General features: G+C 35.8%; 1 protein-coding gene across 6 annotated transcripts in view; it reads right to left on the reverse strand.

Moving 5' to 3' along the window:
* Nucleotides 1-24,207, reverse strand: part of LOC137616456 (uncharacterized) — a 120,923-nt gene that overhangs the window by 95,451 nt on the left and 1,265 nt on the right. For 5 of the 6 annotated variants that reach the window (XM_068346238.1, XM_068346239.1, XM_068346234.1 and 2 more), the window contains exons 2-5: nt 21,806-21,970; nt 12,622-12,853; nt 10,945-11,175; nt 9,509-9,619 (exon numbers count right to left, since the gene is read on the reverse strand). In XM_068346238.1, the coding sequence (XP_068202339.1) occupies nt 9,509-9,619; nt 10,945-11,175; nt 12,622-12,853; nt 21,806-21,813 (582 nt within the window). In that variant the 5' untranslated portion in view covers nt 21,814-21,970. The remainder of the gene's footprint in view (nt 1-9,508; nt 9,620-10,944; nt 11,176-12,621; nt 12,854-21,805; nt 21,971-24,207) is intronic. The other variant, XM_068346235.1, reaches the window with a different exon arrangement.

Raw genomic sequence — 24,207 nt, forward strand, 5'->3', positions numbered from 1 at the left:
TATATGGTGCAATTTTAAGGCTAGTTGACTTGTGGTTGGTAATATTGGTGAATTTCAAGGCTGGTTGTCTTGTGGTTGGTAATATATGGTGCAATTTTGAGGCTAGTTGACTTGTGGTTGGTAATATGTGGAGGAATTTCAAGGCTGGTTGTCTTGTGGTTGGTAATATATGGTGCAATTTTGAGGCTAGTTGACTTGTGGTTGGTAATATGTGGAGGAATTTTAAGGCTGGTTGTTTCGTGGTTGGTAATATATGGTGCAATTTTAAGGCTAGTTGAATTGTGGTTGGTAATATATGGTGCAATTTTAAGGCTGGTTGACTTGTGGTTGGTAATATGTGGTGGAATTTCAAGGCTGGTTGTCTTGCGGTTGGTAATATATGGTGCAATTTTGAGGCTAGTTGACTTGTGGTTGGTAATATGTGGAGGAATTTCAAGGCTGGTTTTCTTGTGGTTGGTAATATATGGTGCAATTTTGAGGCTAGTTGACTCATGGTTGGTAATATATGGTGGAATTTTAAGGCTGGTTGACTTTTGGTTGGTAATATGTGGTGGAATTTTAAGGCTGGGCGAGTGGTTGGTAATATATGGTGGAATTTTAAGGCTGATTGTCTCGTTGTTGGTAATATATGGTGCAATTTTAAGGCTGGTTGACTTTTGGTTGGTAATAGGTGGTGGAATTTTAAGGCTGGTTATTTCGTGGTTGGTAATATATGGTACAATTTTAAGGCTGTTGACTTGTCGTTGGTAATATATGGTGCAATTTTAAGCTGGTTGACTTGTGGTTGGTAATATGTGTTGGAATTTTAAGGCTGGTTGACTTGTGGTTGGTAAAATATAGTGGGATTTTAAGCTGGTTGCGACTGTGGTTGGTAATATATGTGGAATTTTAAGGCTGGTTGACTTGTGGTTGGTAATATATGGTGGGATTTTAAGGTTGGTTGACTTGTGGTTGGTAATATATGGTGGGATTTTAAGGCTGGTTGACTTGTGGTTGGTAGTATATGGTGGGTTTTAAGGCTGGTTGACTTGTGGTTGGTAGTATATGGTGGGATTTTAAGGCTGGTTGACTTGTGGTTGGTAGTATATGGTGGGATTTTAAGGCTGGTTGACTTGTGGTTGATAATATATGGCGGGATTTTAAGGCTGGTTGACTTGTGGTTGGTAGTATATGGTGGGATTTTAAGGCTGGTTGACTTGTGGTTGGTAATATATGTTGGGATTTTAAGGTTGGTTGACTTGTGGTTGGTAATATATGGTGGGATTTTAAGGCTGGTTGACTTGGGGTTGGTAGTGTATGTTGGGATTTTAAGGCTGGTTGACTTGTGGTTAGTAGTATATGGTGGGATTTTAAGGCTGGTTGACTTGTGGTTGGTCATATATGGTGGGATTTTAAGGCTGGTTGACTTGTGGTTGGTAATATATGGTGGGATTTTAAGCCTGGTTGACTTGTGGTTGGTAGTATATGGTGGGATTTTAAGGCTGGTTGACTTGTGGTTGGTAATATATGGTGGGATTTTAGGGCTGGTTGACTTGTGGTTGGTAATATATGGCGGGATTTTAAGGCTGGTTGACTTGTGGTTGGTAGTATATGGTGGGATGTTAAGGCTGGTTGACTTTTGGTTGGTAGTATATGGTGGGATTTTAAGGTTGGTTGACTTGTGGTTGGTCATATATGGTGGATTTTATGGCTGGTTGAGTTGTGGTTGGTAGTATATGGTGGGATTTTAAGGTTGGTTGACTTGTTGTTGGTAATATATGGTGGGATTTTAAGGCTGGTTGTCTTGTGGTTGGTAATATATGGTGCAAATTTAAAGTTGGTTGATCTGTACTTGGTAATATATGGCGGAATTTTAAGGCTGATTGACTTGTGGTTGGTAATATATGGTGGAATTTTAAGGTTGGTTGACTTGTGGTTGGTAATATATGGTGGGATTTTAAGTCTGGTTGTCTTGTGGTTGGTAATATATGGTGCAAATTTAAATTTGGTTGACCTGTAGTTGGTAATATATGGCGGAATTTTAAGGCTGGATGTCTTGTGGTTGGTAATATATGGTGGGATTTTAAGGTTGGTTGACTGTGGTTGGTAATATGTGGTGTAATTTTAAGGCTGGTTATCTTGTGGTTGGTAATATATGGTTCAAATTTAAAGCTGGTTGACCTGTAGTTGGTAATATATGGCGGAATTTTAAGGCTGGTTGTCTTGTGGTTGGTAATATTTTGGAAATTTAAAGTTGGTTGACCTATAGTTGGTAATATATGTCGGAATTTTAAGGCTGGTTACTTGTGGCTTGGTAATATATGGTGGGATTTTAAGGCTGTTCGACTGTGGTTGGTAATAAATGGTGGAATTTTAAGGCTGGTTGACTTGTAGTTGGTAATATATGGTGCAATTTTAAGGCTGGTAGATTTGTGGTTGGTAATATGTGGTGGAACTTTAAGGCTGGGCGAGTTTGGTTGGTAATATATGGTGGGATTTTATGGCTGGTTGTTTTGTGGTTGGTAATATATGGTTCAAATTTAAAGTTGGTTGACCTGTAGGTGGTAATATATGGCGGAATTTTAAGGCTGGTTGTCTTGTGGTTGGTAATATATGGTAGGATTTTAAGGCTGGGCGACTGTGGTTGGTAATATGTGGTGGAATTTTAAGGCTGGTTGTCTTGTGGTTGGTAATATGGTGCAAATTTAAAGTTGGTTGACCTGTAATTGGTAATATATGGCAGAATTTTAAGGCTGGTTGTTTTGTGGTTGGTAATATATGGTAGGATTTTAAGGCTGGGCGACTGTGGTTGGTAATATGTGGTGGAATTTTAAGGCTGGTTGTCTTGTGGTTGGTAATATATGGTAGGATTTTAAGGCTGGGCGACTGTGGTTGGTAATATGTGGTGGAATTTTAAGGCTGGTTGTCTTGTGGTTGGTAATATATGGTAGGATTTTAAGGCTGGGCGACTGTGGTTGGTAATATGTGGTGGAATTTTAAGGCTGGTTGTCTTGTGGTTGGTAATATATGGTAGGATTTTAAGGCTGGGCGACTGTGGTTGGTAATATGTGGTGGAATTTTAAGGCTGGTTGTATTGTGGCTGGCAATATGTGGTGGGATTTTAAGGCTGTTCGACTGTGGTTGGTAATAAATGGTGGAATTTTAAGGCTGGTTGACTTGTAGTTGGTAATATATAGTGCAATTTTAAGGCTGGTGATCTTGTGGTTGGTAATATATGGTGGGATTTTAATGCTGGGCGACTGTGGTTGGTAATATATTGTGGAATTTTAGGGCTGGTTGAGTTGTGGTTGGTAATATATGGTGCAAATTTAAAGTTGGTTGACCTCTAATTGGTAATATATGGCGGTATTTTAAGGCTGGTTGTCTTGTAGTTGGTAATATATGGTTTGATTTTAAGGCTGGGCGACTGTGGTTGGTAATATGTGGTGGAATTTTGAGTCTGGTTGTCTTGTGGTTGGTAATATATGGTGGGATTTTAAGGCTGGTTGTCTTGTGGTTGGTAATATATGGTGCAATTTTAAGGCTGGTTGACTTGTGGTTGGTAATATGTGGTAGAATTTTAAGGCTGGTTGTCTTGTGTTTGGTTATATATGGTGGGATTTTAAGGCTGGGCGACTGTGGTTGGTAATATGTGGTGGAATTTTAAGGCTGGTTGACTTGTGGTTGGTAATATGTGGTGGAATTTTGAGGCTGGTTGTCTTGTGGTTGGTAAAATATGGTGCAATTTTAAGCCTGGTTGACTCGTGGTTGGTAATATGTGGGGGAATTTTAAGGCTGGTTGTCTTGTGTTTGGTAATATATGGTGAGATTTTAAGGCTGGGCGACTGTGGTTGGTAATATGTGATGGGATTTTAAGGCTGGTTGTTTTGTGGTTGGTAATATATTGTGGGATTTTAAGGCTGGTTGTCTTGTGGTTGGTAATATATGGTGCAATTTTAAGGCTGGTTGTCTTGTAGTTGATAATATGTTGTGGAATTTCAAGGCTGGGCGAGAGTGGTTGGTAATATATGGTGGAATTTTAAGGCTGGTTGTTTCGTGGTTGGTATTATATGGTGCAATTTTAAGGCTAGTTGACTTGTGGTTGGTAATATATGGTGCAATTTTAAGGCTGGTTGACTTGTGGTTGGTAATATGTGGTGGAATTTCAAGGCTGGTTGTCTTGTGGTTGGTAATATATGGTGCAATTTTGAGGCTAGTTGACTTGTGGTTGGTAATATGTGGTGGAATTTTAAGGCTGGTTGTCTTGTGGTTGGTAATATATGATGGGATTTTAAGGTTGGTTGAATTGTGTTTGGTAATATGTGGTGGAATTTTAACCCTGGAAAGGTATGATTGGTCGTATGCGACCCCTACAGCATTTTCAAAACCTGTTTTTTCCCCATAAATCATCAGCTGTCTCGAATATGGAAGTGATCGACCTGCAAGGGGTGACTAGTCTTCATGCCATTGTCTGCTTTAGGACTGATTTTCGTCTAACTTCCCTCCTTCCCCGTTTTTTTACCCCCCCCCCCCCCAGGGGTCGACCTCGACCCTGACATACCTTTACAGGGGTAAGTGATCAAACAGCAAAGTTATTACATAATTATAAATTGTCGAACAGTGTTGATACTTGTTTGGTTCTTTATAGTTGGAAAGTGTGGATGGATGGTGTGTCTACCACTTGCATGACATTGGATTTGGCTTAGATGCCATATATTGCCATGAATTCCATTTTCCCTCAAAAGCTAATTTCTGAATTTTTTTTATTTTTTGCAAATTTGATTTTTTTCTATTTATTTTGAATTTATCTTCAATAATGGCCAGCAGGCAGTATTCCCTCGGCATGGATGTCATCAACACACTTCTAATGGAGTTAAAGAGATGTTGATGATAATATGGAGTTTGCAACCCTATTCTTCATTTCAAGTGGTAGATTGGGCTGTAAGAGTTGTTGCGGTCTGCTGCCATTTTGTTGACATACCCGAAAGGTAAGTTGGCATATCTCTATATATTCTTGTTCTGTATAGAATTCGTGATATTTTGGTATATTTTAATGCATAAATATCATATTTTATAGGAGATACAATGATTTTCATAAGAAATTTACATTGTGAAACTAGGCCGTCAAAAAATGACCTTTAGATTTCGCCCCTGATATAACAGTAAATTACATCTTAGTGCACATTTTATTATGTATTTCTGTTCTAGGATAATATGAGTATATTCTATAAAAAAATTAGCCTCTTCCTATTTCATTTGGGTACCCAAAAAAATTCATGAAATTAGGACAATTTTTTTTGGCCAAAAAAAGTTACTTTTTTTCTCATTTCAGATCTTGACTTCTATGGGTCCAACTCATTTCCAGCAATTACACGCTGTTGCTTTACCATCTAAGAAGATGTCCTTAAAGGGATTTATGTGTATATGTATATTTCTATTTTTTGTGAATATTTACGTCGTCTTTTTTTTTTATACTTAAATTTTTAATATATTTCCAATAAATAGTTATTTTGTAGATGGGTATCATTTATATTTTCAGTAGTGTTTAGCATTCTTTGAAGTATTTTTAGCAAGTCAAACAATACAGATTGATGCATAACTAAATTTTTCCTGAATTTTTTTCGGAGTCGGGGTCGCGCGCGACCGAGTATACCCTTAAAGGGGTGTCCGAGGAGCGTACCTATCCAGGGTTAAGGCTGGGCGAGAGTGGTTGGTAATATATGGTGGAATTTTAAGGCTGGTTGTCTCGTGGTTGATAATATATGGTGCAATTTTAAGCCTGGTTGACTTGTAGTTGGTAATATGTGGTGAAATTTCAAGGCTAGTTGTCTTGTGGTTGGTAATATATGGTGCAATTTTAAGCCTGGTTGACTTGTGATTGGTAATATGTGGTGGAATTTTAAGGCTGGTTGTTTCGTGGTTGGTAATATATGGTACAATTTTTAGGCTAGTTGACTTGTGGTTGGTAATATATGGTGCAATTTTAAGCCTGGTTGACTTGTGGTTGGTAATATGTGGTGGAATTTTAAGGCTGGTTGTCTTGTGGTTGGTAAAATATAGTGGGATTTTAAGGCTGGGCGACTGTGGTTGGTAATATGTGGTGGAATTTTAAGGCTGGTTGACTTGTGGTTGGTAATATGTGGTGGAATTTTAAGGCTGGTTGTCTTGTGGTTGGTAAAATATAGTGGGATTTTAAGGCTGGGCGACTGTGGTTGGTAATATGTGGTGGAATTTTAAGGCTGGTTGACTTGTGGTTGGTAATATGTGGTGGAATTATAATGCTTGTTTTCTTGTGGTTGGTAATATACGGTGGGATTTTACAGCTGGGCGACTGTGGTTGGTAATATGTGGTGCAATCTTAAGGTTAATTGACTTTTGGTAGGTAATATATGGTGGAATTTTAAGGGTGGTTGACTTGTGTTTTGTAACATATGGTGCAATTTTAAAGTAGATCGACTTGTGGTTGGTAATATGTGGTGGACTTTTAAGGGTGGTTGACTGTGTTTGGTAATATATGGTATAATTTTATGGCTAATTGACTTGTGGTTGGTAATATATGGTGGGATTTTAAGGCTGGGCGAGTGTGATTGGTAATATATGGTGGAATTTTAAGGCTGGCTGTGTTGTGGTTGGTAATATATGATACAATTTCAAGGCTAATTGACTTGTGGTTGGTAATATTTGATGGAATTTTAAGGCTGGTTTTTTCGTGGTTGGTAATATATGGTGCAATTTTAAGGCTGGTTGACTTTTGGTTGGTAATATGTGGTGGACTTTTAAGGGTGGTTATCTTGTGGTGGGTAATATATGGTGGAATTTTAAGACTGGTTCACTTGAGGTTGGTAATATGTGGTGGAATTTTAAGGCTGGTTCACTTGTGGTTGGTAATATATGGTGGGATATTAAGGTTGGTTGACCTGTGGTTGGTAATATATGGTGAAATTTTATGTCTGGCTAACCTGTGGTTGATAATAAGTGGTGGAATTTTGAGGCTGGTTGACTTGTGGTTGGTTACATATGGTGGAATTTAAAGGTAGGGGGACCTGTGGTTGGTAATACTGTTTATAGTAGGATTTTATAACAGGGGGACCTAAGGTTGGTAACATAATACTGTATATGGTGGAATTTTAAGGCAAGACGATCTGTGGTTGGTAATACACTATATGTTGGAATTGTAAGGTAGGGGCCTGTTGCTGGTAATACTGTATATGGTGGAATTTTAAGGCAAGTCCACCTGTGGTTGGTAATACTGTATATGGTAGAATTTTAAGGCAAGTCAACCTGTGGTTGGTAATACTTTATATGTTGGAATTTCAAGGAAGGGGGACCTGTGGTTGGTTATACTCTTTATGTTGGAATTTTAAGGTAGGGGCATGTGGTTGGTAATACTGTATATGTTGGAATTTTAAGGAAAAGGGACCTGTGGTTGGTAATACTGAATATGGTGGAATTATAAGGTAAGTTGACCTATGGTTGGTAATACTCTAAATGTAGGAATTTTAAGGTATGGAAACCTGTGGTTGGTAATACTGTAAATGTTGGAATTTTAAGGAAAAGGGACCTGTGGTTGGTAATACTGAATATGAAGGAATTATAAGGCAAGTCGACCTGTGTTTGGTAATACTCTAAATGTAGGAATTTTAAGGTATGGAAACCTGTGGTTGGTAATACTGTATATGTTGAAATTTCAAGGAAAAGGGACCTGTGGTTGGCAATATTGAATATGGTGGAATTATAAGGCAAGTCGACCTGTGGTTGGTAATACTCTAAATGTAGGAATTTTAAGGTATGGAAACCTGTGGTTGGTAATACTGTATATGTTGGAATTTCAAGGAAAAGGGACCTGTGGTTGGTAATACTGAATATGGTGGAATTATAAGGCAAGTCGACCTGTGGTTGGTAATACTCTAAATGTAGGAATTTTAAGGTATGGAAACCTGTGGTTGGTAATACTGTATATGTTGGAATTTCAAGGAAAAGAGACCTGTGGTTGGTAATACTGAATATTGTGGAATTTTAAGGCAAGTCGACCTGTGGTTGGTAATACTCTAAATGTAGGAATTTTAAGGTATGGAAACCTGTGGTTGGTAATATTGTATATGTTGGAATTTCAAGGAAAAGGGACCTGTGGTTGGTAATACTGAATATGGTGGAATTATAAGGCAAGTCGACCTGTGGTTGGTAATACTCTAAATGTAGGAATTTTAAGGTATGGAAACCTTTGGTTGGTAATACTGTATATGTTGGAATTTCAAGGAAAAGGGACCTGTGGTTGGTAATACTGAATATGGTGGAATTATAAGGCAAGTCGACCTGTGTTTGGTAATACTCTAAATGTAGGAATTTTAAGGTATGGAAACCTGTGGTTGGTAATACTGTATATGTTGGAATTTCAAGGAAAAGGGACCTGTGGTTGGTAATACTGAATATGGTGGAATTATAAGGCAAGTCGACCTGTGGTTGGTAATACTCTAAATGTAGGAATTTTAAGGTATGGAAACCTGTGGTTGGTAATACTGTATATGTTGGAATTTCAAGGAAAAGGGACCTGTGGTTGGTAATACTGAATATGGTGGAATTATAAGGCAAGTCGACCTGTGGTTGGTAATACTCTAAATGTAGGAATTTTAAGGTATGGAAACCTGTGGTTGGTAATACTGTATATGTTGGAATTCTATGGCAGGGGGACCTGTGTTAGAATTTTAAAGCAACTCGACCTCTGGTTGATAATAATGAATATGTTGGAATTTCAAGTTTGGTAGACCTGTGTTTTGTAATACTCTGTATGTTCGAATTTTAAGGTAATAGACGTGGTTGGTAATACTATATATGTAGGAATTTCAAGGTAGGTGACCTGTGGTTGGTTATACTGTATATGGTGGAATTTTAAGGCAAGTCCACCTGTGGATGGTAAACTGTATATGTTAGAATTTTATGGAAGGGTGACCTGTGGTTGGTAATACAGTATATGGTAGAATTACAAGGCAAGTCGACCCGTGCTTGGTAATACTATATATGTAGGAATTTTAAGGAAGGAGGACCTGTGGTTGGTAATACTCTTTATGTTGGAATTTTAAGGTAGGGGGATGTGGTTGGTAATACTCTATATGTTGGAATTTTAAGATAAGGGGACCTGTGGTTGGTTATACTGATATGTTAGAATTTTAAGGAGGGGGGACCTGTGGTTGGTATATTGTATATGGTGGAATTTTAAGGTTGCATCGTAAGCTAGGTAAGAGGGTTCCAGTAATGAGGATTTTAATATAGCTTCTGATTATTGGCAAGTGTTTATGCGTTTTTAGTGATATTGTATCAGTCTGATGGTTTAACTAACAATATAACTGGTATCACCAAACCACAGTATATTATTTCTAAAAATTACCTTTTAAAAACTTAAAGATAAAACGAATACGAAAATTGGTATAAGAAAGTCATGATCCTCATTGAAGATTCTTTTGATATTAATGTTTGAAGTTCCCTATAAGCGACCGGAAGTAACGTAAATAAAGTTGCCAGAAACGATACTCACTAGATTTATCCGTCGACGTATCTCCTCAATAAAAGATTCATCATAGTTGACGGCCTTCATGTCGGCTAGCAATGTCTCGTCCCTCGCACACGTTAGCGTCACAAGCAAATTCTAAATTAAAAAGTAAAGTCTGAAAAGCTTTCACTCTATTATTCTGGTTTAGTTAGATTCTATTTTCAGAAAATATTTATGAATTTATTTTTTTCATACTTTTTACAATCTTAATTACAGAAGTTTTTAGAAGTGCAACGTCAATAAGTACGAGGAGTAAATTCCAGATATTTTTCATTATGTAACAACTTAATTAAATTTTGAAATCCATCTCTATTGAGATGATTCATGACATAGTACATCACAGTGAACTATGAAAAATACTAGAAGATTGGTTGATTAAAGTGCTTTTGTCTTTTGATGAAAGATAGCTATATATTATATATATATATATATATATATATATATATATATATATATATATATATATATATATATATATATATGTGTGTGTGTGTGTGTGTGTGTGTGTGTGTGTGTGTATTTGTTCCAAGCTTTGCATAGATCATATGTAGATGTCTGTTAGTATTATACAGCGAGATCATTGGCTTTTTAAGAGTATCATAATTGTTATAAATTGTTGTGTGAGGTCATTGGACACTCTTATAGTTGACGTGTCTAAGTCGTATGGTAACAGTATCTTTCCATCACATTGGAGGTTTCCACAAATTTAGTAGATTCAGCATATTGACAGAGCAACAATGCCTTACTTGCTCAGAAAGAATTTCAGTACCACTCGAGCTCTCATAACAACGATAGGTACTCGTCTGAGAGAGTATGTCGCTGTATAAAGTGTATTCACAACCTTTTATGATTAAGTAAAAAAAAAAAAAAAAAATGTTCCGATGTCTCATAATCCGTTGACATGGTACATATTCATCGATATTACCAAAGATGCTGGACACTTGGTACTTTTCAGGTCTTGTAAAATATTTTGTAGGAAATTAAAACAATCGAAAATCACGTAAAATAATTGAATAATAGTAATACAGCTTCTTATACTGATATTTATCAGGCGCTCAACCAAATCACTGGGGCTGTTGGTAACTAATTTTTAATGGAGGACAGTTTTTTAGTTGATCTGTTACTTTAGATTCATAGTCATCTAGCTCAACACTTGATTGAATATTTTTTTAATCAATTCTTCAAAGAATTGCCCAAAATTCCGGCTAATGTTTTCCGTTGAAGTTTTACCACTACTATAGCGATGTCTTTCCTTACTTTGTCAGTGCACCTCGTCTGGAGTACTGTGAACGTTACTAAAGGGGCTGTACAGTGTCCCATCAGTCCCTGCTGCAACCACTTTCTAGCTCTCTGTTCTACCTCCGTTCCCGGTTTCTTTCACCTCCTATTGCTGATCAACCTCTTTTAACTATTAATCTTACCTTTCTTTGACCCGGAATGGGATCCATGTGGCAAAATTCGATCCCGAAATTGAAGAGACACGCCTGGTAGCCAAGGCACATCTGAAGCGTGGGACACTTGGTGGTTCCCTTTTCTTCGTCGCTGTAGACGCCGTCGTCAGGTTTGATGAGCCAGTGGGCGTAAGGGATTTCCAGCAAGGCGCCTGGATTAGCGTCTATGATATCCTGCCCTGTCTTAATAAGCATCGTTACCTGCAAGAACATAGCATTGCATTTAATTGGAAGAGGTCGTCAAGGAGCCTTTAGTCTACATTGACTGAAAACAAAAATTCTATTTAAACTTTACGACTCCCCTATCCGTTTTATAATTTGGGAATGCATTATTTTAGGTGTATTGCTTATCGTTTATATTGTTCTTATTGCAGATCTCTCTATATTTCTTTTCAATCGTTATTTACCTAAATACTTTCTCATTTATTGTAATGTCTGCTCTTTGCATGGTGTACTATTCCTCCTGAATCCATAAGTAATTGCGTATGGCTACATCAGCTAACTTTTAATTACGTTCTTTGGCTCCTTTATATACATTCCATTCATGCTACGAAGGTAACAAATTAAGTTGGGACACATTTATTGATTTGTAGCCTGATTGTGATCGTACTGCTTTTTGTCGTAAGCTATTACCTGAAATTGTTAGTTTATGGTCATAATAGTTGGTATTTAATTAAAAGTATTACCCATGAATACTGATCAATTGTTACTTATGTTACTAACAGTCATCACGAGTGATTAGTTGGGTATACTCGCAGAGCGCACTTTTTTACTGTGTTATTACTATCAATCATCACAAAATGCTTATAAAATTGTACTTTATTTTTGTATGAACTTGAATTTTGCTTGCCTTCACTCTCCTGACTTTTACGATGAAATTACAAGCGTCTTTTGTTACTTTCTTGTATTGAATTTCGGTACGAATAAATATGTTTTGGGAAAAAGGGAAATAGAATGTCTTCTTTGAAGGTTCATAAGAAGTATGGATAATTGTATTATAATGCCGAGAGAGAGAGAGAGAGAGAGAGAGAGAGAGAGAGAGAGAGAGAGAGAGAGAGAGAGAGAGAGAGAGAGAGAGAGAGAGTGTGTGTGTGCGTTGAACAAGGAGATTACAAAGTTTTACTAATTTTACATACGGAAATTGTCTTGCATTATCAACCGTGTCTTCCAGAATCGATGTCCTATTTTTTTCATCTTGATTTGTGAAAGACGGAACCAGCATATCGCTCATACCCGAATGTGTCAACTTTCTTTTTTAGAAAACATATCTTTAAGGCACCTAAGATTTACTTTATTAGTAATGAGATACTTAGGAGTATACCACCAGAAATGGAGATGATATTTTAGATTTCCTTAAGGTTTGATTTGAACGCATTGCACAATATTATTATTACCTCCACCAACGAAGTTGGGAGGAGGTTATGTTTCTCTCTCGTTTCTCCGTTTGTTTGTACATGAACAACTTCCTGGCTACAATTTTGCTCATAGAGTAGCGAAACTTTGAGGGATTAATTGTTAAGTTGAGACGTGGAAGTGATTAAATTTTGAAAGTCCTAGGTCAAAGGTCTATGCTCTACTAAATGCCCCTCTATTTATTATTATTATTATTATTATTATTATTATTATTATTATTATTACGTCACTTACCCTGGCGATGGCGAATCCTTTTGGACATAAAAGAGCTGAACGTGGATGGACTTCCATGAGGAAGAACTGGCGCACGACAAAGTCGCCCTCCACATTTTGGTGATATTTGTGATCCCACTGATCGGGGTAGATTTCGTCTCCGAATTTGACGGCCTTGACTCCTGCACGGTAGACTATGACTTGCAGTGTGGCCATTAGTGCTATTGCTGCTGCTACAGAGGTTCTTCGTGTTCTGTCAAAAGAATTACAATTCCTGTCAGATGTTCAAGATTAGTTGAAGCTGTGAAGACTATCCTCCTTACACTGACCTACGTCTACTGTATATTGATAATAAAATAGTTGTTGCGTCAAAAAGTATTATAATTAATATTAATGCTTTGTTGTTTTTGTTGTTATTAGGCAGCTGCAACTCTACTTGGAGAAGAGAGATACAGAGGTGGAAGTATACTGTGTTAAAATATAAACAGGAGATTTAGAATAAACCTTATAGATAAATTGCCACAATGCCTGTAAGCATTTTTCTTCTTTTATAAGTTGTACCTTTTTTTGAAACTAGAAAATGACTTAATAATCTAAAGTATGATATACAAGAAATTTAACCTACATTTCTCCAATCCCTTAATAGCACGGAAACTTAATTCTTTCTATACATCGATTTAGAAATTGAGGGAAGGAGTTGTGGAAAAATACGATAAAGGGTGAATAAAAATAAGCAGACAACTTTATATATGTATGTATGTATGTATGTATGTATGTGTATATATATCATCATTATCATCATCATCATCATCAGCGTTACTAGTCCACTGCAGAACAAAAGCCTCAGACATGACCTTCCACTTTCGTCTGTTTATGGTCTTTCTGTGCCAGTCCACACCCACAAACTTTTATAGTTCGTCAATCCATCGTCTTCTCTTCCTTCCCTGTTGCTTTTACAATCTCTAGGGACCCATTATGTTATCCTTAATGTCTATCTATTGTCTTGTCATTCTCATTATATGTCCTGCCCATGTCCATTTCTTTTTCTTACATGTAGCTAGAATATCCTCTACCTTAGTTTACTCTCGTATCCATGTTGCTCTTTTTCTTTCTCTTCTTGTTATTCCCATCATTATTCTTTCTTTAGCTTTTTGAATTGTAAGTAGCTTATGTTCTAAACCTTTAGTAAGGCTAAATTTATGATGCATACTAGTAGGACCATCTGATTAAATAATTTTATTTTTAGAGTAAGTGGCATTTTATTTTCATAACTCATTTGGTTTATCAAATGCTCTCCATCCATGCTTATCCTTCTTTTAATTTGGTCTCGTCTCCTGGGGAAACACTTACTGTCTGTCCTAAATACGTATATTCATAAACAATCTCAAGAGGCTCGTCCATAACTCTTAATTGTTGTCTCTGCATTTTCATTGAACATTATCTTTGATATATATATATATATATATATATATATATATATATATATATATATATATATATATATATATATATATATCAAAGATAATGTTCAATGAAAATGCAGAGACAACAATTAAGAGTTATATATATATATATATATATGTGTGTGTGTGTGTGTGTGTGTGTGTGTGTGTGTTGTAGATCACTCCACTCATTTAACAATGCAAGTGGCTTAGGTCAATTACTTTATTTTTATTTTCTAACCTGATAACAGTTATTTCGTCTGTGAAAATGTAGAAATCTTCAGTATTTTTGATCAGAAATATTCCTTTGGTTTCTGAATTGTCTTTGATCACAGGACATACTGTAAGTTGTTGGCCCCAGCGTTATTTGTTACCTATTCTTTCTTCATCATTGTTGTCATTTCTTTTCATATAGGCCTCTATCTTTTCAATGGATGTTAGCTGTCTTTGTCACTGCTTGGTGGTGGTAATATTATTTGGATTATTGTAAAATTTTGAGTACGTTTATTTTGATAGAAATCGACAGCTTCTGCCAGAATTCTGCTATAATGGATTGAATGCTTGCATATGATCATATAGACCCAACAATTTTGAAGTAGTATCCAATATTGAATATATTTTTATGGTTGGTAATGGTGATATTTTTTGTCTTTGTCTACAGCCTTTTCCCATCTTTATATGGGGTTGCTCTTTCGTATAAGCCTTCTCAATTCTCCTCTCTGTTGGGCATTCTGTTCTCTTAATCTCTTTTCTCGCAAGCATTTGCACTTTATCTTTGCATCCGAACTTTGGCATTCCCTTCCTCCATCCCTCATCCACCTCCATGTTCATGATCCTTCGGCACACATGATCTTCTCTCCGCATGACATGCCCAAACCACTGCAGTCTTCTTTGCTGAAATGTTTTCGATACTTTTACTTAAACTCTCCCTCTAATATACTCATTTCTGACCGTGTCCCTTCTCGTGATTCTGCACATCCGTCATACCATCCTCATTTCTGCCATTTATAATGATAGAAGGAATTGAATGTGTAAATGAATTGCATCAGATGTCGCAAATGGTTGAATACTGAATATGGCCGACCAGATTCCTTTATTGGTAAGTGACATGCAATTTAAAAGTAAACTCTAGATAGGATTAATTACGTTTATAAAAAAGCCTCTTAAGAATTCTGTTTGTAGAGAGGCTGGATCGGTTGGAAGTTCATCATCATCATCGTCTCCTGTAACGCCTATTGCGGCAAAGGGCCTTGGTTAAATCTCGCCAGTCGTCTTATCTTGTGCTTTTAATTCAATACTTCTCCATTCATCATCTACTTCACGCTTCATAGTCCTCAGATATGTAGATCGGTCTTCCAACTCTTCTAGTGCCTTGTGGAGCTCAGCTGAACGTTTGGTGAACTAATCTCTCTTGGGGAATACGGAGAGCATGTCCAAACTATCTTCATCTACCCTTCATCATGATCTCATCCACACATGGCACTCGAGTAATCTCTCTTATAGTTTCATTTATAATCCTGCCTGCCATTTAACTCCCAATATACTTCTGAGGGCTTTGTTCTCAAATCTACTAAATCTATTGTAGATTGTTTCATTGTCGTACCATGACTCATGTCCGTAGAGTAACACCAATCTCACTAAACTGATATAGTCTGATTTTTATATATAATTTCAGGCGATTTAATTTCCAAATTTTACTTACCATAACCATTGTCTGATTTGCTTTTTGCAATCTTTCACTGAACTCTAATTCTAAAGACCTTGTATTGGAGATCATAGTTCCTAAATACTCAAACGATTCTACCTCATTAATCTTTTCTCCTTCCAGTGATATTTCATCTTCCATTGCATAATCGGTTCTCATCATCTCTGTCCTTCTTCTATTTATATTTAGCCCAACCTCGTGTGATATTTCATACATTCTGGTAAGCAAGCATTGCAAATCCTGTAGTGTTCTGCTAGCAAGGACAGCATCATCAGCGTACTCTAGGTTTGCTAAATTCCTATCACCAATCCAGTCCAATCCTTCTCCACCATCTCTGACTGTTCTACACATTACAAAATCCATGAGGAGGATAAACAACATAGGTGACAACACATTCCCTTGGAGTACTCCGCTTTTCACTGGAAATTCATTTGATAAGACTCTATTAACATTAACTTTGCACTTGCTATGCTCATGAACAGACTTAATCAATTTCACATATTTAAGAGGAATTCCATAATAATGCAGGACTCTCCAAAATTGGCTGGTGCACATTATCTAAGGCTTTTTCTTAGTCCACAAATGCCATCAAAAGTGGTTTTCTATATTCTACGCTTTGCTGTACATGTCTCAAAATGAAAATTTGGTCAGTGCCACTTCTGCTCGTTCATCTCTCAGCTTTTCGTCAATCTTTTTCTCGTCTCTTTAGAATAAGCTTACTATATATTTTCTTAGGAACTGAAGTAAATGTTATGCCTCTGTATTTATTACAATCAGTCAGGTTTTTTTTTTTTTTTTTTTTTTTTTGCCATTTTCACCATCACTCCCAACTCCCATTCATCAGGTTTTGCCTCTTCATGACACATTCTGCAAAATAATCTTTTAATTATTCTAGGAGTCATTTCATTTTCAGCCAGTATCATTTCAGCAGTTATTCCATCGTATCCCGGGCCTTTCCATCTCTTGAATTTTTTAATGATGGCTTCGAATTCAAAAACACTGAATTCATTCATAGGTATATCAAGGTCTTCATCAGCTTCAGGTATATCAATCAAATTATTCCCTTCATAACTCCTATTCATAACCTCTCTAAAGTGTTCCATCTAACGTTGTCTTTCTTCATCTTCTGTTGCTATAACAGAGTCATCTCTCTTTTTGATGAGCATATGCTTCTTCTTCTTTGCCCCAGGCGAGATTTCATTAATAATTCTATGAGCAATTCTTACACCATAGCCAGTTTCTGAATTCATAGCATAGTCAGCCTCATCTGCTTTACTCTCTAAATATTCTCTCCAGTCATTCCATGTTTTTCTTTTGACATCACTACCAATACCGGAATACTTAGCATGTTCTACTTCTTAGTTTTCATTACTTCCACGAAAACTTTCAACAATCAATTTCTGTCTTTGTCTGCTTTTTATAGTATCCCAGGTATCATTTGATATCCATGGCTTTCTTCTTTAACTGCTTGTCCCAAGACTTCTCTACCAACTGACTGATATATGTTCTTCGTCTCTTAAAGTCTCTATGATTGCAAATCAATTCCTACATTCAGTTTTAAAAGTTTCTCTGTGCTCTTCCTCTAAATGCTTAGTTGTATCAAACTTAGGTATTCTATTTACCTTTCTGCTGGGTGCTTCCAGTTTTAATCTCAGTGTGGCAATGATGAGCTGGTGATCACTACCAATATCTGCACCTCTATAGCTTCCTATATTTCTCAGAGTCCTCCTCTCTTTATTAATGGCAATGTGATTTTTATTTTTTATTTTTCTAATTGCCACGTGATGAAGTCCATGTATATTTTTGGATGTCCTTGCACTGAAAAAGAGTACCTCCAATGACAAGATTGTTTGCCAAACAGAAACTTATGAAATGTGCTCCATTTTTATTTGTATCTTCGCCAAGACCCTCGACACCCATCACATTCTCTATCCCTTGATTATTCCTTCCAATTTTAGCATTGAAGTCGCCAATCCCAGTTTTGATATCTCTCTCTGAGATCTTATCTATTACACTCTGCAGATCTTCATAGTATTCATCTTTCCTTTCTTCGGGTGAACCATTTTTTGGTGCACAGCAAACTATAATACTCATATTGCACTTCTTTGATTTGAACTTTGCTAGTAACAATTTACTACTTACAGCTCTCTGTTAATGCCTTTTCTGCTCGTGGTGTCATCATCATTCCTACCCCTTCTCTTCCAACTCCATTTGTTCTTCCTGAATACTCACACACACGCATATATATATATATATATATATATATATATATATATATATATATATATATATATATATATATATAGTATATAATATTGCCTTGATCTAAAGTTTCCTTACCAATCGCCTTACAACATGTTTCACTTAGGGCCTAGATATCTAAACTATATTTCATAAATTTGCTCTCCTCTTGCTGTAACTTCCCAATCTGATTCATGGTTCAAACATTCTAATTACCAATTTTCAGCTTTTCTTTAGTATTTATAAACCGGGGGATTCTTAGCACCCCGCTACGCCCTGGTCGGGGGAAGTTAAGGTATGATGATATTGGTGTTGTAGAAATCTCACCTCCTCTGTATTCGAGTATTTCCTTTTCTTCTACTTGCGCTGTCATCTTAGCTTTGTATCTGATCGATTCATTCGATTTTATTGTCATCAATGATTTCTGCTGGCACTTGTGTAGTATGGTTTCTTGTTTGGTAACATCTGCTTGAAAAATAGACTACAAATGACTTAGTGTATCTTTGTAAATATCAGATTTTTCAGATACACTTTGGATACTTATTTTCTATTACTTTTCTAATAAGAAATCCTGTTGTATCTTGGACGTATCATATCCATTTTATGTAGGAATAAAAAACTTTCCCTTTGTTGTGAATATTCAACGGAAACCTCCAATCTCAGGATTTTTACATTTTTCTGCTTAGTTACTTTTTCTGGCACATCATTTACAAAACCATTTGATAAGTATGATGGTGCCATTTACTTGAAGGCAACATTTAACCTCAAACAACTTGTAGATTATTTAAGGGTGGAGACCGCAGTTGTTTAGCGTTGCATCATTTAGACGAAATTGTGGAGGAAATCTTGTGCCCTTTTAAATTGGCTTACGTTTCACTTATTCATACCTGCAACACGATGATTTTGAATTCTTAACTTCCAACAGATCCAGTCTCTCCACAAACAGAATTCTTCAGATGTTTTTATAAACGTATTTAATCATTTCACTTACCAATGAATGAATTTGGCCGGCCTTATTCAATATCAGGCCCATTAGCGCTATCCATGCCCATTCATTTATACATAAGATTACTTCTATCATTAGAATACGTTTTAATACTGAATGGGATAAGTAAGTCCTGCAACACTTGCGCTTAGTGAAGAGCTATATTTTTTCGCCGAGTTTAATGTGCAAAATGTATCTTTATTGATCGTTACCAATTCATTCTCGGATCTTTAATAACTGAATAATCATTTGATTTTGCTAAAAAGTGGACGTATTTCATCGGCTTTGTAATTACTTTTTAATCTGCTATACGACTTTCGTCTAGGATGCATTCAACTTATTTTTGAAATCGTCAAGTGTTCTTCTGAAAGTATCTTTCAGTCGTTTTTTCACACAAGACATGAATAATATATATATATATATATATATATATATATATATATATATATATATATATATATATATATATATATATATATATATATATATATATATATATATATATATATATATATATATATATATATATATATATATATATATATATATATATATATATATAGACCTACACAGTATATATCAGACTGTATATTTCTTTATTTTGCACATTAATATCCCGTTTTAAAATGTGGGCTATTTATGAACATAGACAGTGTGGCTTGTAGAGTATGCGTGAATACATAGTTTCTATTGACTTTTAATGAACTTTCATGTTACTTAAGCTACTCATTTCCGGGCGACCAAGAAGTATTGGAGTAAAAAGTGTAATTAGCGTCACAGGTGGTCATTAGCGCTGGGTGATCTGGGTTGTGTATTCATAATACTTAGCTTAAACAGAGCTAAGCTAAAGTCAGGTTTTTGGATTTCTAGGAGTAACGCTTACAACAGCTTAACTGCGAGTTTAAAGTTAAGTTTATAGGAAATTTGAACGAATACTAAAAGCAAAGATGTTAGCTATGGGATGACACGATATATTCAAGATTACGTTTCATAGCGTGCAGAGTATTCGTAAGGTAATTATATATATATATCAATAACAGCTCGTGGGTTGTGACTAAACAAGGTAGTAATGTTCCTTAGTGGGTAGTCTTGTCATTGCACCACGTGCATTACTTACGGGGCTTTGCAGGGTTATTACGGCCTCTAGCTGGACCTGCTTTATATCTACTCTTGTACCTCCGTTCCATCTACATTTCTTTCCAACTTCCTATTACTTTTATTTCATAATTCAGCTACTGAGTTTTCCCCCATTTCTACTTTGACGCTGAGTAGTCTTACAGACCACTGCTCTTGGTCATATATAGCCAATATTTCATAGATCAAATCAGTATGGCAATGGCCGATTACATGAAGTTCAAGTATGTTACAAATATTAAGGCATGAGAAACTCAAAATGATAGTTTTTTTTTTCCCAGAGCAATATGTTGCACAGAGAGGCAGCTCATTTGTGTAAAACTACTCATGAATTAATCTGCTATTTTTCCTCTTTAGAGTAGTTTCTTGAGTTGGGTTGGAGTTGTGGATCTTTTCATGAAGCACTACCTTACTTAACAAAGGCGTCCAATATAATGCTCTATGTTCTGATATGTAAATGTTAAGTATAGTATGATGAGAACCTTTTTGAAAGTCTAATTTGCTCAAAAGTAAATAAGAATTTTTATCGTCAGTCTTATCCAAGGCTTAAAACGACATCCGATATTGTCCTTGCAAATTGTTGGAACGTATATTTTTGCATTTTTCTTTTGTCCGCGTCAGACATTGATAGACAATTATGTGCAGTACGTTTTTTCTTTAAAATTTTACCCTGGAGTGATGAAATTTTTTGTCATTTAAGAACTTAATTATAAAGTGAAAAGTTAACCGCAGCAGTTTTCACGTGATTAGCTAGTAGCACGGAGGATGGTACCTAATAAATGTTCCAGTGCATCTATCTATCTGTTTGTGTATATACACCGAATGAAATGAAGTAAATCACTGTATTTCGACAGATGACAAATTATTGATTTACTTGATTGAACGCTATCGGGAACAATTGCTTAATACACCTTTATATGCCTACACAGAAAACTCATAGGTAGGGAGAAAACCCATCCATAGACATCATACTTGGTTTTTTTTTTTTTCTGTTTTGCTTTCTTTGCATATCAAACCGTTAGGTGTGTATATGTTTGTAATGTTGTGTGGGTATGTATATGCATTTACAGAGGTGAATTACTTAGTGTTTGTAAGGGAGTTCAACATGCTGTTGATAAACCATAAGTGTTTAAAGCGCCGAGTAGCCTTGTTGTTGGGGTATTAAAGCCAACACTTGTTGTTGGCACGGGCCTTTCCCTTGGTTGGCCCGTAGTAGCCTACTCCACATAGGGTTTATCCACGATTCATAAATTAGAATATGAATATGTCAGTGATTTATACTGCTTTTCTAAGAGTAAACCCTTGTTGTGATAAACAGCTTTGATTTTGAAATGTACATATAATATCCAGTGTATCAAAATATATAGAAGTTTAATATTCTGCGTAAATTTATGTTTATTCTAGCTTTAATTCGTATTTTCGCCATCATATTTTACTACAAAATTACCTTCTTTTTACAAAAGTTTTCATACAGTTCATATAACACATGTGCATTAATTATAGGTACAGCATCGCCTCCTTAGATAAACATGTATAATTATAGATTGGCAATGAATATTCATTCTTGGCTTTTCAAATACATTCCATGCTCTTATTTAAGCAGTGAAAATAATGCAAATTTATTGGTAAATAAGAATTTCTGTACAAACTATATACACATTCAAATTACATAAGAGAGAACAATAATATTATACTCACCTGACCATTTTATTGTGGGAAAATCCTCTCTTCAAGATGAATCTAATTCCCGAAATATTCTTCTGGTAAATTCGTTGTTGAAGGTCACGTATAGGTGAATTTTAGGGCTGTCAGAAAACGTTTGTCTTACTATTCATTATATTTGATTTTTGGAATGCGGTATTGCTGGAAAAGAGCACAGGGGTTATTAAAACATCATTGAATTCTCAGGGTGGCCAACAGCAAACAGCCTATCTTATTTCATGGGGTATCATTAACCTTTGAATTCTTCGGTTTCATTGTCTTTTTTTTTAAAGTTACCATCTACTGTACATTACAGTAGTTCTTATCCCCTGTATTTAAAAGGCCGGCCTTATAGTTTTCTTTAGGATTAGGTCTGACTTGTTAAATTAATTGTATTTATTTTTCATTCTTATTACTACTTTGGATGCAATTTGGAACTTGAGACCTAGCAAATATTTCCAAGAAGATAAGTAACACAGCGAGATATGACAGGGTCAGAGACAGTACATTGGTTAACTCATCCAGGAATCACAGTCATATACGATCTAATATGAGTTGTTCGCGTCCTCAGAGAAGTGAGTGCCATGTGGAACTTGGCAATGGGACTTAAAGTATTAAACGAGTGAAGGCCAAAAGTAAAATAATCGATGGATTAATGATCAGAAAATGATTTGGATATTCACTCAGAAAGCAATTTTTCATATCATCATGGAAAAGGTTTGAAGTTAAATTTTCAAATGTTAAAATATTATCGTCCGTTGATCTTAATTTTGTTCAGAGTGAAACATGACTATTTTTGTTTTCAGTACCAAAATAAGTAATAAAACATAAAAATTCCATAGCCATAGGTAAAAGTTAAAGGAATGCTTAGAAGTATTGATAGACCTGTTCCATAGAGTAGATACATGATTAATATATATAATCAGACTATATGGGGTTTGCAGAAATAAGACGTATTCTACAGGCAGAGGTTATGTCCAGACGATATGCTTATATAGTAAAATATCAATCTATTGAATTCGAAATGCACAGTGGAATCGGATACATTCACACGTCCGCTTTTAACGTTAATGCTAGTGGGAGTATATAAAAAAGATCAGCATTTGTTGCCTCATTCAGCATCTAAAGGATGTAAAGGATCAAACCCTTATGGGGAAAACTTGCTAAAAATACCTGTTTCATACACCTACACAAGATGCTTAGCGAGGTAAATCCTAACATAAACTAATATCTTTCTGCTATGCTTTCTTGCACTTTCTAGATATCAAGCTGATTCTGCCGTTCTGCCACTACATCTAACCAGCTTATTTCATACATCTCTCTTTCCCTCACAAACAATTTCTGGACTTTTTTTTCAGCACGCCATCTTTTCCTAAGTTCTTGCCCTATCGATAGTCCTATTCCTGATCTCTAAACATTTGTTGGCCTAGTAGTCAATTGCTGTTTTCCATTCATATGCATTCGTTGGTTACAAGGAAGATATGGCCTATCATTTCTGCCACACCCTTCCTGCTTTTATCTCCCTTAACAATTTTCTTTCCAAACCTTTCGCAGAGATCCTGACACCTTTCCTACTTAACATATTCGGTTTTCACCTCTTTAATTCTGATCTGAATGACCCGCCATTGATGTGTAAATCTTCAAAGCTTGTCTCACATGTGAGGTTTTAGTGGTAGGGTTTTACATTACCCTAAATTATAGTTTTTCAAAGTTAACAGACATGAATCTCTCCTAACCTCAATATTTCAGAGGCATATTTTATTACTAATCTAAACTAAATTGAGATTCCAATTCCACTTAGGGGTAATAAAATCAGAAAACTTGGACATTTTGGTCAACAGACCGTTCAAAACACATTGAGATCCAAAAAGTTATTTTTTCTATCATATCGTTCTACATCGCATCTATGGAATCGTTCAAGTAACTTTTATATGGCAGATGTTGTTTTCTTTATAACGTACATTTCAAGATGAATAATTTTCCAACTTTAACCATACATATCCTCATCTCTTCGAATCCCATTTTCTTTATATATATTCTCCCAATTTTTTTTTTTCAAATTTTGCAGACCATTGAAGAAATGTTCTTCATGTCTAGTAGGCCTATGTCTACACAACGCCCTCCGTTGAAATCCATAGATACAATTATTTTTGCGCCCATTCATATTATTTTTAGGCTCTAAATTACAATAATTACTTTGGTGACTATTTGAACAATTTCCACTTCCATGAAGTTATTCGCACTGCCTGGTCCAAAGAATATGTGATGATTAGCTGCACGTACATTTTACTAGCTTCCATTCAAGAACCAAATCTCAGAACGGGACCGATTCCTTGTATTCATCTATAATTGTAATCATCTTGGTCACCAAGATATATATGTATGTGTATATACACCAA

The sequence above is a fragment of the Palaemon carinicauda genome, chromosome 22, assembly GCF_036898095.1.
Source record: "Palaemon carinicauda isolate YSFRI2023 chromosome 22, ASM3689809v2, whole genome shotgun sequence".
Taxonomy (NCBI): Eukaryota; Metazoa; Arthropoda; class Malacostraca; order Decapoda; family Palaemonidae; genus Palaemon; species Palaemon carinicauda.